The sequence below is a fragment of the Microplitis demolitor genome, chromosome 1 (assembly GCF_026212275.2).
Source record: "Microplitis demolitor isolate Queensland-Clemson2020A chromosome 1, iyMicDemo2.1a, whole genome shotgun sequence".
NCBI classification, from domain to species: domain Eukaryota; kingdom Metazoa; phylum Arthropoda; class Insecta; order Hymenoptera; family Braconidae; genus Microplitis; species Microplitis demolitor.
The window spans coordinates 11,573,315-11,592,027 of NC_068545.1; the positions used below are offsets into that span (position 1 = coordinate 11,573,315).

At 29.8% G+C, this 18,713-nt stretch overlaps 1 protein-coding gene across 4 annotated transcripts in view; it reads left to right on the forward strand.

Moving 5' to 3' along the window:
* LOC103575181 (DNA-binding protein RFX2) overlaps window positions 1-18,713 on the forward strand; it is a 246,426-nt gene that overhangs the window by 219,550 nt on the left and 8,163 nt on the right. For all 4 annotated transcript variants that reach the window (XM_053737591.1, XM_053737601.1, XM_053737602.1 and 1 more), the window contains 5 exons: window positions 2,954-3,427; window positions 3,506-3,627; window positions 3,726-3,823; window positions 3,892-4,047; window positions 4,120-4,322. In XM_053737591.1, the coding sequence (XP_053593566.1) occupies window positions 2,954-3,427; window positions 3,506-3,627; window positions 3,726-3,823; window positions 3,892-4,047; window positions 4,120-4,322 (1,053 nt within the window). The remainder of the gene's footprint in view (window positions 1-2,953; window positions 3,428-3,505; window positions 3,628-3,725; window positions 3,824-3,891; window positions 4,048-4,119; window positions 4,323-18,713) is intronic.

Below are 18,713 nucleotides of genomic sequence, written 5' to 3' on the forward strand. Positions count from 1 at the left end.
TTTTAATTAGCTATTTAGCTATTTTTCTCGGTAAATTAATATGAACTGCCAGTATCGTACTATTCAGAATATTAGGTATTAATTAACCAGATTAAACTTTTTTTTAGATTGAAAAGATATACGTGATTCATGAATGAATAGAAGTAAATTAGCTACTCGAAATATTACTTGAGTGTTTGAGGTGTACATTTTTGGATTTTCCGAAAATTTTTCGAGAAATTCACAGATACTAAAAAACAATTTTTTTATGTATGCCTTGAATATCTCAGCGTCTATTCAATCTAACGATCTAAAATCCCCAGGAATATTGGCTTCTTACAAGTTCTTTTAATTGCCAGAAGAACCATTCAAATCGGTTGATTATTTTAATAGTTATACAAGGATTAAATATACTCGCAAGCACACATGCATGCATATACACACTACTCGGAAAATATTCAAAACAGCCCATGGACCTGAAAGCATTGACATTTATTAAAAACTCGATTCTTGAAAATTGGACTGAAAACAATAACTTACCTTTATTTTTTTAATTTTAAATTCTCTTCGCGAGAAGTTAATAATATCATTTAATAGAATTCAAATTTACGATATTACAGATGAGTTACGAATGAAACGAAGACTTGATATAAACTCGAAAAAATTATTGTCAGGTAATATCATTAATCACAAATCCATATAACGTAAAGCATACGTATTGCACATACGCTTTATTTGTGAAACAAAATAATTGTATTCAGTATTGCTACAATAATAATTTCTTATAGCTAGACACCACAATTTTTCAAATGTTAAAAAATTATCACAAACAAAACCATAATCCTGTCAAACAATTCGATTGATTTTCAACTGGAATCAATCGGTTTGCATTTGAGTTTTGAATCAAGGAAACTCGCATTAAAAATCGTAAACAAGTACTCAATCACATCAACAAAATGCTTAGTTACCGCGTGAGTTCAGAATTAACTCGATTACTTAAACCTTACTAAATAATCGAGTTTGATAGTGCTGTGAGTTAACAACCACTTCACTTGTTAATTAACTAAGTAACTAAGCTAAAATTTGGTCAAAATACAGCCTAAGTAAAGCAAAAAAGCAGAAATAAAAATAAACACAGCTAGCCGTCACAATATCCAATCAGTAGAGACTCCAGTAGTATCTCTCTATTCTCCTACCGTGCTTTGTTTAATACTTCTTATATCGACTTTTCGAAGGAGAACCTCCCGAGATGGTATTGACTCGTTATAGACTGTTGAAAACTTTTGAACTCTTTCCCAAGGTTGGGAGAATTACTTTGGCGATTTCCAACAAATGATGAACAAACTAAAATACAAAATTGCTTAAAATGAATCTCAGCGTAACGCTCTTTATCAATATAACTATGAAGTATAATGCTGAGAGCGGCGAGATTCTCTCGTGCTTGAAATATGGTGCTTGCAACTAAATTCAAAAATTAGTTGGGGAAAAGTGAATAATGCTGTAACTAAATAATTTCCCGATGAAAAAAGATTTTATATAACTACATACAGTTATATATGAATTATATACTATTGGATAGAGGTTATGCATAATTATATAAAATTTTTATATAATTATATACAATCGTATATAATTCTATATAAAAATGCAAAAAAGAATAATAAAATTATATACAAATGTAAATATTTGTATACAATTATATAGAATTGTATATAATTATATGTAATCTATACGAATACAGAATGTGATTATAAATAAATTATACACAAATCTATATAAATAAAATGATAGAGGTCTGCAGTTGTGCGCGCATTACGGAAAAACTACTGGATAGATATCAATTCCTTTTTCTAAGTTTTATTTCTTAGACACTTAGTCCTTATCTAAAAAACTTATTGCGATATTTATATTTAATATAAAGTTATTAAAAATTTAAGAAGCAACGATTTTTACAAGTACTATGTGTTCAGTGATGTGTTTTTTTGCCGCGGAGAAGTGGGGCAAATGGTCTAGCGCGCATGCGTAGGAGAGGAGAAGTCTCTTCTAGCTCTACCTCATGATAAAGAGCATGTTTGGCCGAACTAAATCCTGAGCAAATTTACTTAATAAGATTTTGTATAGAAAATATGCTTTTACTATACAAAAATCTTACTAAGTTTACTCAGGACTTAGTTCGGCCAAACACGACCTAAGTTAGGGCCGACTGTTATGGGGCTAGCCGGAGCATTAACAAGTGATTCTACCCTGTGATTTGACCACTTGCAACTTTTTTTTTTTTTACATAGAAAAGTGCCAGAGAATAAGAATATTTACTGATGTTCTAACGGTAATAATAATAAAACAAAATATAGAGTTATCTACACGCAGAGAAATTTTCAGTAAAAATTATCCAAAAAGTTTGATACTGTGAGGACATGTGGTCAATATTTAAATTTCTTCCATGCACATTGTAAAATATTCTACTCGATAGCATGTAAATGAAGTGCAATTTTTTGTAACAACATAGTAAAAATTTAGTTACTTTCTAGGTGTCCTTATAATACCAATCTTTATGGGTAATTTTTACTCAAAAATTCTCTGTGTGCAACATTACAAAATGCCCAGCGAAGCGGGCGGGTAACAGCTAATAAGATATTATTATGTACGATTGTATACAAATGGATCGGGCCATTTTTTCTATCCAATTGTATAAAATCTTTTTTCATCGGGTTAATTTATGTAAAATTCATAAATAAAAATTTAATCAAATTTTAATCGTGATTCCATCTGGTTTTGCTAAGGACTTATACATTTGTATAAATTTTATTCTAAGAATTAAGGAAAACATCGATTTTTGTTAAAAAAAAAGAAAAAAAAAAAACAATTTTTAACTTTCCTTTAACAAAAATTGAATATTTTAAAAACAAGGAAAAATATTGTTTTTAATTTCTCATTGAGTATTTTTTATGAAATCTGTTGACATTTACATTTTTAGTGGGAATTCCAAATACCATTATTACGGGATCCGAGTTAAGCCGACTTCTCCTTTGATAATGTTGAACGAAGATGGAACATCACGACATCAACAAAATTCAAATAGCCATACCAAAAGATTTAAATTTATTAATAATCAAAAACAAGAGTCAATGTATGAAAATAATTCCCATGGGACCGCCAGTATTTCCCCAAGTAATTTGTCATCACAATATCATCAGTACTTGGGTGAAGCGAATGGTGCTATTCCCGAATTTCCTGAGATAATTGTTAATCATGACTCATCACTTCCTGAAGATTGTACATTAGAAGATATTGATACCTTTCGTAGTATTTATCGTGAACATTGTGAAGCTTTTCTCGACGCGGTTCTAAACTTCGAGTTTGGTACGATCGAAAGTCTTTGGCGAGAATTCTGGAGAAGTCAAGATAATAATAATGGAGACGAATGTGAGGAAGAAAAATATTTATCAAAGTAAATTTATTAATATTATATAATTTTCTAAATTATTAGCCAAAATTTTATTTATAATAAATAATTCATTATCAACAGAACGAAATTATATCATATGTGTAAATGTGGTGAAGTTCAAGATTTTATTAAGACAGTTGATTATACATTTTATCAAAATCTAGTTGAAGTGTTGATGCCAGATGTTCTTCGACCGATTCCCAGTGAGTTTAATTTATTTATTTTTTTTTTTGGCATATCATAAATATTCTATATTTCACCTGTGTTTCTAATAATCCACTTTGTTTGGGAATCTCTAAAGGTACACTTACACAGTCTATTAGAAATTTTGCAAAAGGATTGGAATCCTGGTTAACGGCTGCCATGAATGACTGTCCAGAAGAAATGATGCAAATTAAAGTGAGTTTACTCTACTTTTTAAACATATTTATCATAAGACAGAATAAAATTTACGTTTTTATTTTCAGTTAACAGCTGTTTCAGCTTTTGCCCAAACTCTACGTAGATATACGTCATTGAATCACCTTGCTCAGGCTGCACGTGCTGTACTTCAAAATTCTAGTCAAATCAATCAAATGTTGGCAGACTTAAATCGTGTAGATTTTCATAATGTTCAAGAGCAAGTACGTAATGGATGATTAATTATGCGTTATATTTATTTTATATATGAAAATAATTATTGAACTTATTTCAAGGCTTCATGGGTTTGCCAATGTGATTATACAGTAGTTCAAAGATTAGAAGCAGATTTTAAGGTCACATTGCAACAACAAAATTCATTAGAACAGTGGGCAGTTTGGTTGAAAAGTGTCGTTACTCAAGTATTGAAACCTTTTGAAGGGAAATCATCATTTGCAAAAGCAGCTCGTCAATTTTTATTAAAATGGTCATTTTATAGGTACATAAATAGTCATTCATATTATCAAACTTATTTTTTTTTTATAACTCGTTTTCAATACGAAAACTCTTATCTTTTATACTTAATATTTTTTTTCTCAAGTAAATTTTTTTTTGGTATATATATATATAACGTATAATTTTATTACTCGACCAGACTCAACAAAATTACACATAAATTTTACTCAATTTTAAATTTTACTTGAAACAAAATCGGGTCACGTTTCACTTCACCCACCGGTCATCTCTCTCATTTCCTCCGGATCCTGACGAACGCCAGTTGATTTTTATTTCCTAGATATCGGTAACCGGTCTAAATGTAAACGTACATTAAAACCTAAGATCTAAATCCCTCAGAGATGAGAGATCTTTTAAAAATTTAAATATACTTTAGAACATTCCAAACAATCCTTGAAATTTATAGAACATTCCAGAGCATTCTACACGGAAAGAAAATTCTACCAAAATTTTACGATGTTAACATCGTAATCGTGGACTCGACTTTTATTAATGTCACTTTTTAAATGTCTTATTTCAGAATTTACTATGTGGGTTATATTTTTTACTATTTCACATCGTAATTTTAACAAAAACTTTTAGGATTAAAAATTAGTTCAAAAATTACAATTTAACATCGTAAAAAAAAAAAAAAAAAGAAATAAAAACTACATATTAAAAACTATTTTTATTCGTATATTTAATATTTCTATTTACTTATTAATAAAATAAATATTACAGTGCTGCCTCTGTTATAATACGATGGAAGATATAAAAAGTACGATGTTACATCGTAATTTTTAAATAGTAACTGCGTCCTCCGCAGGAGGCGCTCTTGTGACTTATCACTGTTTATTCAAATCGTTTATATGGATGTTAAAAACAACTTAAAGTGTAGGTCCTTCTTAAATAAAATTTCCGACGTTGCTTCCAGGTAAATTTTGAGATTTTTTTCATCATTAGTTCAAAAAATATCGAATTTTCAAAAGATCCGCTCTTTTTATGATTGTTTGATCATGAATTTCGTAAAAATAGTCAAAACCCAATGTTTTTTTTTTAATTTTTGTTTTTAGATGGCCTAGAGAAAAAAAATACTAAACTAATATTTGATTTTTTTTTTTTTCATCGAGATTTTTAAATTTTAAATATTCAATCGTGTTTTTAAAACTGTGTATATCCTTCGATTTTCTTGAAAATTTTTTATCTTAAACTTCTACCCATCCTACAACTTCCAAGCCCGTACGGTAGTGGGCCTTCCATGATTATTATTTTTTTTGATTGTTGAAAATTGAAAAAATTTTTTTTTGCGATGGATTATTATCAGTACTAATTTTTGACACTGTACACTTTTTTTTTTACACATTATAAATTGATTTCGATATTTTTTTGTTCTGAGTAGGGATTTGAAAGCAGTAAGTAAAAGCTGATGCTATTTATGAGCAGTAATATTCTGATTAAAAACTCCTATTGAATCCGATTAAATCCAGTAGAAAATTTTCATTCAGTTTTAATCGAATTCCATCAGAAAATAATAATTTTCTTTGCGATTATTTTCCTATTGAATCTAATTTAGAAAATTCTTAATCAGTTTTAATTGCATTCAATCAAAAAATAATATTTTATTTTTCATTATTTTCCGATTGAATCTGATTGAAATTGTTTCTATCGGATTTAATCGGAAAATAATCATTTATTTCACGATTATTTTTCGATTGAATCCGATAAATAATTTTCAATAAGATTCAATCAAAAAATAATAATTTATGTTACGATTATTTTTCAATTGAATTTCTCTCCTATTACACTTCCTTCGTCTTATCTTAACTTAACTCAAATGCCCTTGTTTGACTATCGGAAGCTTATTTAATTACTATCTCTCTCAGTAAAAAATAATTGTTTCATACTTTTTATACTTACAAATGGATGTGTTATATGTATTTTCATATTTTCTTCGTATACATTATATATGTTTTCAGCGATGATTTCGTTAAACGCTACTCAAATCTTGGATAAAACAGCGATTTATCCAATTTTCAGATGTTTAATTGGACTTATCTCGAAAACTACTAGTTTTACGGAATTGTCTTACATAACTTTTTTTGAAGGAAATAAAATTCTTTACAGAAAGTCAGATACAACTTTGTCGTGAAGTTAGTGGTTTGCAAGTAAAATAAAAAGAACCATGAAATTCGAGAAAAAATTGGCTTTAAGATTTTTTACTGTTGAGGCCGGTTACAAAACATAAATAAGCTACAAGCACTTTCAAAGAGAAAATATTCCTTTGTGATTTCCGCCTATAGCCGATCAAATATCTTGAAATGCCGCGAAGCTATAGATAATTGAAATAAAAAAATTAAAATTTACGTGTTAATTAAATGGAAAAATTTCCAATTCATTTAGCGAGTACTTGAAATCAAAATTAAGAGCTCATTTTTAGTGAGAATTTCTTTTTTAATGTGTACAATGATATTTTGACACGGGACTTAGAAAAAAAAATAGTCATCCCAAACGAAGCACCCTAATAGATATATATAGATATATCATCAAAAAAATGTCATGTCATACGAAACTCTCTCCTATTACACTTAAGGACGTTCATCGGATAATCACTTTTTTTACAGTATCTTCCAATTTTTAAATACATATACTTTGAAGTGTCCTGTATACGTAGGAATTTTTTAAAATAGTCCTTGCGGTACTAAATTTCGAAATATTAACAATTAAAAATCGTACTTTTAACATGCATTCCCTATGTTGACTGCAGTTAGAGTGAGCATTTTATTAAATAACAATTATACTTTTCTTACAACTGTAAGGGTATGCCCTTGCTTCCCCGTACCAGGAAGTTTGAGCAATCCTCCTTGTCCGGCTGCATCGATGATGAGCAACTGGGTTCTGAAATACCTAGTATGACTGAGTACGCAGCCTGATTACAGGATAGAGGGGATGGTGTAATGAATTTTTTTAACTTCCCGCTAAGAAAATCGACGATTTTCAAAAATTTCGGGAAGTTATTGTTTTCACCCCGATTTTCGAAAATCGAGTTTTCATCAGATGTCGACATTTTGAGGTCCTAGGAAGCTATTCTGACTATTTTCAGAATGATGTCCGACTGTGTGTATGTATGTGTGTGCGTGCGTGTGTGTGTGTGTGTGTGTGTTTGTGTGTGCGTGCGTGTGTGTGTGCGTGTGTGTGTGTGTGTGTGTGTGTGTTTGTGTGTGCGTGCGTGTGTGTGTGTGTGCGCGTGTGTGTGCGTGCGTGTGTGCGTGTGCGTGCGTGTGTGTGTGTGTGTGTGTGTGTGTGTGTATGTAAGCTCTTTGTAACTTTTGAACTAATGAATCGATTTGGATGGTTGAGGTGGCAATCAAAAGAGCTTGTTGGCCATGAACTTTCCTGAAAATTTCAGATTATTTGATGGAATAGACTCGAAAATATTTGCGAATTACGAAAAAAAAAAAATTTTTTTTTAGTTTTTTATTGATTTCTCAAAAACGACTTATACGATTGACTTCAAAATCTAATCAGCTCTAGTACTCAATAAAACGCGTCGATTGCCACCTCAAACATCAAAATCGGATAATTCGTTCGAGAGCTATCGCGGGAGAAAGAAATGGTGAAAAACGGTTTTTTCTAAATATTTTCGAAACGACTGACGCGATCGATTTCAAATTTTAATCAGCTGTAGAATTCAATAAAACGCGCCGATTTCCACGTCAACTATCAAAATCAATTTATTAGTTCAAAAGATATCGGCGTTGAAAAGTTAAAAAAATAACATTTTATGTTATTTGTTCCGGATAAATCAGAATATAACGTACTAAAATGTGCCTGATATCATACCAACTCATCTTTTTTATGGTTTCTTTTGATCATATAATGTCATCGAACTTGGTTTTTAGTTTAAGTCATATTATCAACAACAAAATCGATAAAACGTAGTTTTTAATATTTTTATTGGATATTTCATATTTTATTGTTTCTTATATGAGTCAAAACTTACTTAAATCTTGATTTTGATCCCCGACATTGATTTCTGCCTCAATACACTTATTCTACTGAACATAATCAGGAGCTAAATTTGAAAAACCGCTTCATTGATTATTTTCGATTCTGAAATTTTCAAACTTCAGCATAACAGGTAACTTGTTAGAGCTTGAAAAGATCGTAAAAAAACAATCGCATGTGATAGCATTTTCGAGCTCGAAGAGCTCGAAAATATATTTACACTAATGTTTTCGAGATCTTTGAGGTCGAAAACAGCGGGAAGTTTTGGGGCTGGCCCGCAGGGTCAACCGACGCCCGGATTTTTTATAGTGTAATTCTCTTTATATTGTTTTATTGATTTTATTGATGTTCTGATTATTTACAAACGTGATTTATTGAATATAAAGACATTTAGATTACACGGGAAAACCAAAAGAATTATTGTATTGATATGCGTAAATAGGAGATCCTGGGTCTGATCTCATCAGTAACCTAATCGATTTGAAGAATTTATTTTATACAATTTGACTATTTCTTGTAATAAAATTTAACAACTTAAATAATTTAAATTAATCATTTCTATGAACAAGTCAAAATGAAATTCCAAGATTTATATATAGTGTTCAAAAAATTAAAAAGAAAAATAAAATTGAAGGAAATTCTAAATATAAATAACTCCGCGTTTGGAAAACTTGTAATTAACTACATTTAGACTTACATCGATGATCTTCAAATTACATAGAACATTCTGGACGTAGACTGCAACCTACTTGATTGACCCTTGACAAGACTATTGGCGACGACTCGGCACTGATTTTATTACATAGACTTTAAAATGAAGTTTATCAACTGACTAGAATTTTATGACAAATAAACTGACTAGACTTTTCAATAAATAAACGGACGTGACAATAAATAAACGGACTTTACAAAACAACAAATTGACTAGACTTGACTAGTACAAAAGATATGCAACAGAATAAGCCCTACAGATTTAAATAATTATAAATTATTTTTTAAATTTAGAATTTTTTATGTTTAGTCACGAAGTTATTATTATTTATTATTTATTATTTGTTGTCTCTAACTATGTATAATCTCGAAATTATTCAAAACACTTTCTACAACACATGCTCACGGGAAAAAATATTCTAAGTTAGAATGCAACGTAGCCAAGTCTGAGAAAAGACGCAATGGGATCATTTTTATACTTCTGCGCATATAAAAGGATGAGCCAAAGTGTACTGTATCTCAAACACTTCTTATTGTAGTTAGAATGTTTTACACGGGAGAAATCTTTCTAAAAGTTGCGCACTACTGCTACCGATGAACCTCTTTAATTTCATCTTTTCTTACCCATACAAAGTTTGAAAACCGACCCTTGGATGGCCCATCGCCATTTTTTTTTTATTATTATCCTAGTGGAGTTCATGATCATTAACGTTTAAATTATTTAAGTGAGGTAAATGATGTTGACAAATCTCGATGAAAAATTCTGCTGAGCTCTGGGTGCGAGCTGCCGTCCGTTATTTACAACTAACTATTAAAATATTCTTTAGTTCATTATTAATTGCAATTAACAACCGCAATTTTATAATTTTATTTATAAAAATTAATTAAAAAAAAAATAATACATACATTTTTATAATAAATGTAATTTTCAATAATGGTGGTAGAGCTAGATAATAATTTAAAAAAAAATTATGTAATTATTATAAAATAGTACAAAATTATTATTTTTTTTTTTCTAAGTAATCGAAAATATTAAATAAATTGCTCTTCATATTTCATAAAATCAAGTGGTTATAGTAGAATGAATAAGTAGATCATTTAAAAGTATCCGTTCAACATTAGTAGGTTCGTCCAACAGCTATCGTTCAGATCTCGCAATCAGAAGGACGGCAGTTCGCGCCCAGAGTTCAGCAGAATTTTTCATCGAGATTTGTCAGTATCATTTACCTCACTCAAATAATTAAAACGTTTTAATGATCATGAACTCTACTAGGAAAATAATAAAAAAAAAATTTTTTTAATAAAATTTATTTGCATACTTGGCCGATTGCTGGCTGCCATTAATCGACCGATAGTCGAGCGCCATTGATGGACCAGGGTTATCATTTGTATATTCAGCTGTTCATGGGCCATTAAAAGTTGCCAACGACTGGCTGCTAATTATCATACTTCGCCCGATGATGGGCAATCCAAGGATCGGTTTTCAAACTTTGTATGGGTAAGAAAAGATGGAATTAAGTGTAATAGGAGACAGTTTCGTATGACATGACATTTTTTTGATGATATATTTACCACTATATATTATATATTTCTTTGGCCATAATTTTTTAAAAAAAGTTCTAAAATCTCGGATAAAACAGCGATTTTTAAAATTTTGCGATATTTAATTGGATTTATCTCGACAACTACAAGTTCAACGATATTGGCGGGAATAACTTTTTTTGTAGGGAATCAAATTCCCTACAAAAAAAATTCTGTACAATTTTGTTGTAAAGTTAGTGGTTTGCGAGTAAAATGAAAAAAAACATGAGATTCGAGAAAAAATTGGCTTTAAGATTTTTTACCGGTGAGGCGGGTTACAAAACACAAATTAGTTACAAGCACTTTTAAAGAGGAAAGATTTCTCTGTAATTTCCGCCAAATTGCGACTAAATATCAGGAAATGCCGCGAAACTATAAATAATTGAAAAAAAAAAAAAAAAAAAAATTAAAATTTACATGTTAATTAAATGGAAAAATTTCAAATTCATTTAGCGAGTACTTAAAATTGAAAGTAAGGGTTCAAATTTGGTGGAAATTTTTTTTTTTTTATGCCTAGAATAATATTTCGTCAATAGAGCGAAAAAAAATAGTCGTTTCAAATGAGCCACCCTAATATATATATATATATATATTATAACGCAAAAAATCTATTTATGCATACGTTAATACGCTAAATTTTGCGCTACAACTTCGTTCTCTATCTTTAGCCTCCAGTCTCAATATGAATAGTGCGCCAGGTAATTTTTATCACTGGAATCACCAAACCAGTAAACCTTAAGAATTAGATAAATTTTTGATCTGTGGAACTATCACCAAAACCACGCATTAATAATAAACTAAAACTGAAACTTCAATGCTCAGAACTTATAAGCAAAAACAAAAACAAAGACTGGAAAACTAAAAACAGAGTTACGGTATGCCATGGTGTCACTCAGTGTGTAGGTTTATGGAGAGAGGGAGTGGTCCGGGTTACATCTTTCCAAATTTATGTAGATTATTAGTGAATTTGCAATTTTTATTCAACAACAATAATCTCCAAAATCTCAATTTAACAAAGAACAAAATACTGTAGCATCGTACAAACAATTTCACTTTATAACAAAATACTGAATCTAATAATAATAAAATTTAATCTTAACAAAAAGTAAACTGACATCTAAATGATGCGTAGCGATACATTACAAATAAATTAATTAATTACCAGAGCTAAATAACAATCTAATAATATTCGGTAAACTAGAACAATAATCTATAAAATCAATATCCTGGAAGATTTTTTTAACAAAACTTGTAAAACTAACGTACATGGATCTAATATTGACGTTAATTAGACGAAAATTGGTTTAATACTTATTTACTAAACATATTTCTTATGATTATTTTCTAAAAATAATATTAACAATCAATCGTGAACATGACTCTAACTGTAACAATATTCTCATTATTCTCTCAGATCTTAAATCTTTTCATTAATTAAATAGTCGTATGATATCTCAAGACTCTGACTCGAACTCGATTAATTATTAATAATTATAATAATTATTTCATACCTGATTGCTGATGAATAAAATATCAAGTAACATCTTACACTGTTTTAAATAATAATTCTGTAACAATAATTCTTAATCTGTAGCTTTCCGCAATGGCATGAACTGTAGCGCCATTACTAGAGACGTCTGCTCGCTTCGAGCGACCAGAACTGAATGCTCACGTCCGTACTCTTCGAAGGTCTCCCTTCGACTTCTTTTACTCAAATCCCAAAATCCAAAACTTAATCTTATCATTATTAATAACTGACTTCTATATTCTAAATTCATAAATCAAACTCAATTACTACTTTATCGGTAACTGGAGGCTATACCTCACCAAACGTACTCACTAACTCATTCTGAGTATGGATATCCTTGGTAGCTGCTCTCTTGGAACAGACTTCATCTGGGATCGTAAAACTTAAAACTAAGTGACCTATGACTTCCTCAGCGGTACAAGTGGTCATGGCTTGTCCTCTGAGGCCTGTCAGACTAAAACAATTAAAAATGTCCAAACGGTTTCCACAACAGCAACGGTCACAAATTACTGTTGAGGCCTGCCAAACCAAAACTCAAAAACTGATCCCATACCGCATCCATCAGATTCCTTATATACTGGAGCGCTAGCATTTCAGCTAGACCTCTGCAATCTACCAAGAAGTCTCATAGAGATAGAACTAGGTTCTATCATCAGATGATACCCTGTGACTAATTCAAGTCCCGCTCCGGGGTAACACTGACTTCTCCACATACTCAAAATTTTAAAACTGTAAACCAAAACTCAAACTTTATCATTATCTCAAACTTAAATCTCAAACAATATTCCATATCAATTTCCATAATTCTGATTTTAAATCGTTACTATAATTTTGCTTAACAAAACCCATAACTGTAGCTAAACGTTACTCCATTATAACCGAGACCCCTAGTCCAGGGTGTGACCCCCTGTCCAGGAAGCCAAGATTAAATTCAGTTGATAAATCAACTGTTTTATGTGACTAGCTCATCTATAGGGCGGGGAATACCCGATCCTGGTCACAAGGATATGATTAGGAATCCTGAGAGTATAGGTAGCTTATAAAATAAGAGATTTGTTTAGGTGATACATCTATATGAAATAATTAACAATTTATTTAACCAATTTTCCCAGACAACAGAATCCCACTTTACAATAATTAAATAAGATAAATAAAATCGCGACAATAAATAGACGACACGAGTTAGTGAGAGAGAAACTGAATTTACTTTAAAATGACCACGCCCAATATGGCGGCTTCAAAACTCTGACTAGATTTCTCAACTTTACTCAAAAACTCACTTTCGTGTTTTTCTTAATAATTATCCAATGTCCAATTTAATTAATTATTCACCCAGAAGGAGGTTATTATATTTTATTATATTTTGTTCAGTTAATTAGTTGAATAATTTTATGATAATAAATTCAATTGGTTACCAGAACGTACGATATAAATTACTTAGATACTGAAGACACCTACGTCTCTAGATTCGGCCATCCGGGCTTTCTTAGCCTCTAAATTCGCCCAAGTCCACATCCTTCAAATGGATAACAGCAATGCAAAATTCTCCAAGACCAGGACTCCACCAATGTAGTTAATTCTCTCTTATTTTCTCTTATTGATCATAGTATGGTGCAAGTCGATTTACATGTACGACTTTATATTTTCCATTTGGTATTCTCCTAATTCTGTAAACTACGTTATTTAATTTATTTTCAATTTAATAAGGACCTTCCCAATCGCATTGAAGTAATCAAAATTATTTCCGTTAATATTGACATTTTTTTTTTTTTCTTAAATTTAAATCATGATAGTAATCTCAGTAGTTTTACAAAATTCCTTATTTATGCGTCTAAATTTATATTCAACGACTCAACAAAATACTTGAGGTATTACACAGCCCCGACAGGACAATAAAAAAATATTTTCAAATTGACTATTTATACAAAATTTTTTTTTTTTATCTATCGTTCTTCGACACAAAATCATTAAATATACCCGGTTTATTAATCACGTTAATCGATTACAAAACAAAAGAGTGGTTGGATATCACGATATTTTTAGTTAATTTGTGTTTGATAAAATGGCGTTTCTTTTATTTTTTATTTTACTTAACTACTATTATTATGAAATAATGATACATCACCAATTTACCCTTTCCGAATTTTTAAGTTGTTCATAACTTTAACTCCAACTCCTCAAATGATGCTAAAAAAAAAAATATTCTTCCGGCTTCACTGTTTTAAAAAAAAAAAAAATAACATTATCCGGCGTTTAATGTTTTGATCACTATTGTTTTATATTTTTATCACACACGTAATTACGTATACTCGTACTTTAACATCAATTAATAGAAATATTTCCATAACACTAATTTATTAATCACAAACCTTTTTTTTTTATATATGTAGTATATCACGCGAGTAAATTCAAATACGCACATTGACACCGATTAAGAAAAATATTTTCACAAAACTTAATTATTTAATTACTGAATTCATTTAAATCATTATACGCATTTGAAATCTATATTCCCTGATTAAACAAAACGATTTGTGACGATTTAAAACGATTAAAAATTTAATCATCATTAATCGTCATAATCGTCATAGTTTTTCACAATTAATCGTCTCTAATCATCAAAAGACGATTTATTATTTTACGATTAAAAACGATCGATGCCGATTAAAATTTCAAATCATCATAAATCGTTTTTAATTTTCATGCGGAACCAGAAATTGCAATATTATTTTACAATTGATAACGATTTACAATTCTTAATCGTCATGAATCATCCTTAATCGTAAAATAATATATAGCAATTTCTGGTCCTGCATGAAGATTAAAAACGATTCAAAACGATTAAAAATTTAATCGTTTTTAACCCTCTTGAATCATCAATTGACGATTCATGATGATTTAAAACGATTAAAACAGTTTTAATAGTCACAAATCGTTTTGTTTAATCAGGGTTATAAAACATATCCACAAAACTTATTTAATTCATCACCGAGTTTATTCATATTACCACGTGAACTTTAACACTATAACACACCCACGGAACTTTTTTTTTTTTTTTTTAATTAATCACCGAATTTACTTATATTGCTACACGCGCTTTAATATTCACAAAATTTATTTAATTCATCAATAAATTTAAATAAATTTAAATACGCACTTCACCACAAATTAAAAAAAAATGTTTTCACTAAACTCGTTTAATTGATCACTGAATTGATTTATTTATTTTTTAAATATATTATTATTTGCGTCTTTAGTAATATCATAAGAATCACGATCGTTTTTTTTTTTTTTTTTTTTTAATCTTTGCCTTTTCCACCAATTTAATATAGTGGAAACCTAAAACATGCAAATCTTCTCAATAATACAATTTATAGATAAATTGAGAAAAATATAGATAGCCCGAACTGGGAATCGAACCCAGACCATGTCGGTATCGCGCCGAGTGCTCTACCAGTTGAGCTATCCGGCACTATACTATATTCCGTTCAATTTGATCTATAACTTATTGAGCCCCACCGTTCATCGTACGGTATTACGTCACGATATTTCGACAGATATTTTTATTTTAATTTTATATTTGTAAGTTCACACGACACACGAAGGTTACGCGCACTTCTGACACCAAATTGTAGTGACTGGTACTTATAAATTAATATCACTTATACACTACAATGATAACACACTAATATTAGAAATAATAACACCACAATTATCAGCAGTAAAAGAAAGGCAAGAGAGATATAGTTTATTGATATACAGATGCTTGCTGTTAAGATGTCAATATAAGACTGACTGACTCTAGTCGCGCATCTATAAAACAAGAGAAGAAGGCATTTGTTTTCTAATTATTCAAATATTTTAAAACATCAGTTTCACATTCGTTACAATATATATGAGGGTGTGTCAAAAAAATCAACTATTTTTTTTTTTTACACATGCCATTGAAAAATGGGTTGCTAGACACCTTAAAAAAATTCTCACCAAATATGAGCTCTTAATTTTAATAGGAAGATCCTCCGCGTCGCAGTTTTTTATTTTTTTCTCAGTCCAATAGAAAAAAATTCAAACTTCATCATTAATTGATTGTACCAAAAAATCTTCTGAAAAAATTTTGTAGGAAATTGAATGCTCTACAAAAAAGATATCTAATATTTTTTCCGAAAACCTCACCATTCCAATGATGTTGACGATTTAAGTTTGATCATTTTAAGACAAATTTCATTATTGTTTATCAAGTTTATAACTCGACAATAAATGACTATTATAAAATGTGCAATATTTACTTTTGTAGGGAATTAAGTGCTCTATAAAAATGGTATCTTATGTTTTGGCGATTAAATTAAGCGTTTAAAAGATAATAATCATCAAACTTTCATGTGTACTGATTTTAACAGTTTTTGATAAGATAATCGAAAAATTTCAATGTTATTTATGAGTTTTGAGAAAATTTACGCGAATTTCATTTTTTATCAGCTGAGAAACTTTAAAATATTTTTCAAGTTTTCTTTAATGTGTAAGTATCTTTGTCTACATTTAAAAAAATAAATTGTACATTATTTATTGCTTAGTTCATTATTTGTTGATAAAAAAAATAAAGTTTTCATTATAAATATATTGTATTGTATTTCAGTTTTAGAGAAAGAAAATGTCCAAATAGTCATAAAAAAGTTTTTTATTTCAATTTTCAACTGAGTTATTAATTTTTAAACAATTTTTTATTGTAAGTAGGATAATTTTCTTGATGCTCTTTAACAACTTGCGACAAGAAATAAAATACAAAACAAAAATTCTCTATAGAAGAAATTTTTCCTAGGACAATATCTAGCTATAGTGGAAAAATTTTTAAAGCCGTTTTGAAGACAATATCGAAAAAAAACAACATAATTGTGATTTCTAATAATTAAAAATAAAATATTTAGAATTATTGAAAAGAAGTTTTCAAAAATGTTGGAAATAAAAGTCAAATAATACTTATATTAATGACAAAAAATGAAATTTTTATAAAATTTATAAATTGAATTAAAATTTTCCGATTATCTCATCAAAAACTTTTAAACTCAGTACACATTAATGTTTGGTGATGAATATTTTTTGTACTCTTGATTTAATCACCGAAACATAAGACACCATTTTTATAGAGCAGTTAATTTCCTACAGATGTTAGCTCAGCAAGAGTTATAATTAAGTTGACGACAAGCTGTTTCCAATTATGAGATATTCCTACATTTTACTACAATATAAGTACAATTTGAATTTTAAGTTGTCGTAAATCGTCAATCAAATTTTGAAGTCAAATTGGCAGGAAGTGTTGATGAAAAGTTATGGAATGAAACTGAAGAAAAAAAGTTACTTTGGATAGGTACTGATAGCCACTTTAGATGCAAATGTACGGAAAACTACTACCTGAATTTGACGTAAAATTGACTGTAAAGAGTTGTCGTTTAATTAGTTAACGTCAACTTCCCGACAACTTCCTGACAAATTAAAAATAACTGTTGTTTTTCAGCCACTTCTTATCAACTTTCAGGATACTCTTCTGTAAACTTACCTTCCAAACATGACAGTCGATAATTGTGGGAATATCTCATAGTTGAGAACAACTTGCCGTTAAATTTGTAACAGGGTATTTTTCAACCTTGCTAAATTTGACCCCTTTATTAATTGATCTTAATAAGGCCGCCACTGGAAGATAAGACTCGGCCTTCCAGAACTGGAGATGTTAATTTCAAAAAAATCAGGGTCGTTGAATTTTACGAGAGTGAGAAAGGATGAGGAATTAAACTCAATTATACACAATATTTTAACTAATATAATTATCAAATTTTATTTACCACATAACAATTTTACTCGGCGGGTTTTTACTTCACTTATAGTTTATTTATAACAAAGTTTGTCGACCAGACTTTATATTCTTACAACTACGAATCCCCTGGACTTTATTACTTAAAAGAAAACTATTTAGTTCCCTGGACTTACAATAAATTTGGACACCGGCCTGATCTCCTGGATCTTCAATGAAATTGTCCCCTGGACTTTATTACCATAAATTATTTAGTCCCCTGGACTTTATTAACAAATACTGAGTCCCCTGGACTTATATAAATATTAATTAGAATAACGGCAACTTGCCAGATCCCCTGGATCTTAATTAAAATTTTAATTCCCCTGGAATTATTTTATCTCTTACACACACACACACACACACACACACACACACACACACACACACACACACACACACACACACACACACACACACACACACACACACACACACACACACACACACACACACACACACACACACACACACACACACACACACACTCATTTAATTTACTGTCCACTGGACTTAACTCACACACACACTTTATTTTGCAATTAAAATTTTCCGATTTTAAAAGTTAATTTTAACGACTATAAATTTTTCCTTTTTAATTATAATAATTTACTATTCGACACGACACGACTTTATTTCTTCGCGTTTAACTTCAATTTCTTTAACAATTTATTATTTACTGACATCAATTTATGACTCAAAATTAATTCATTAAACTCAATCTTTAA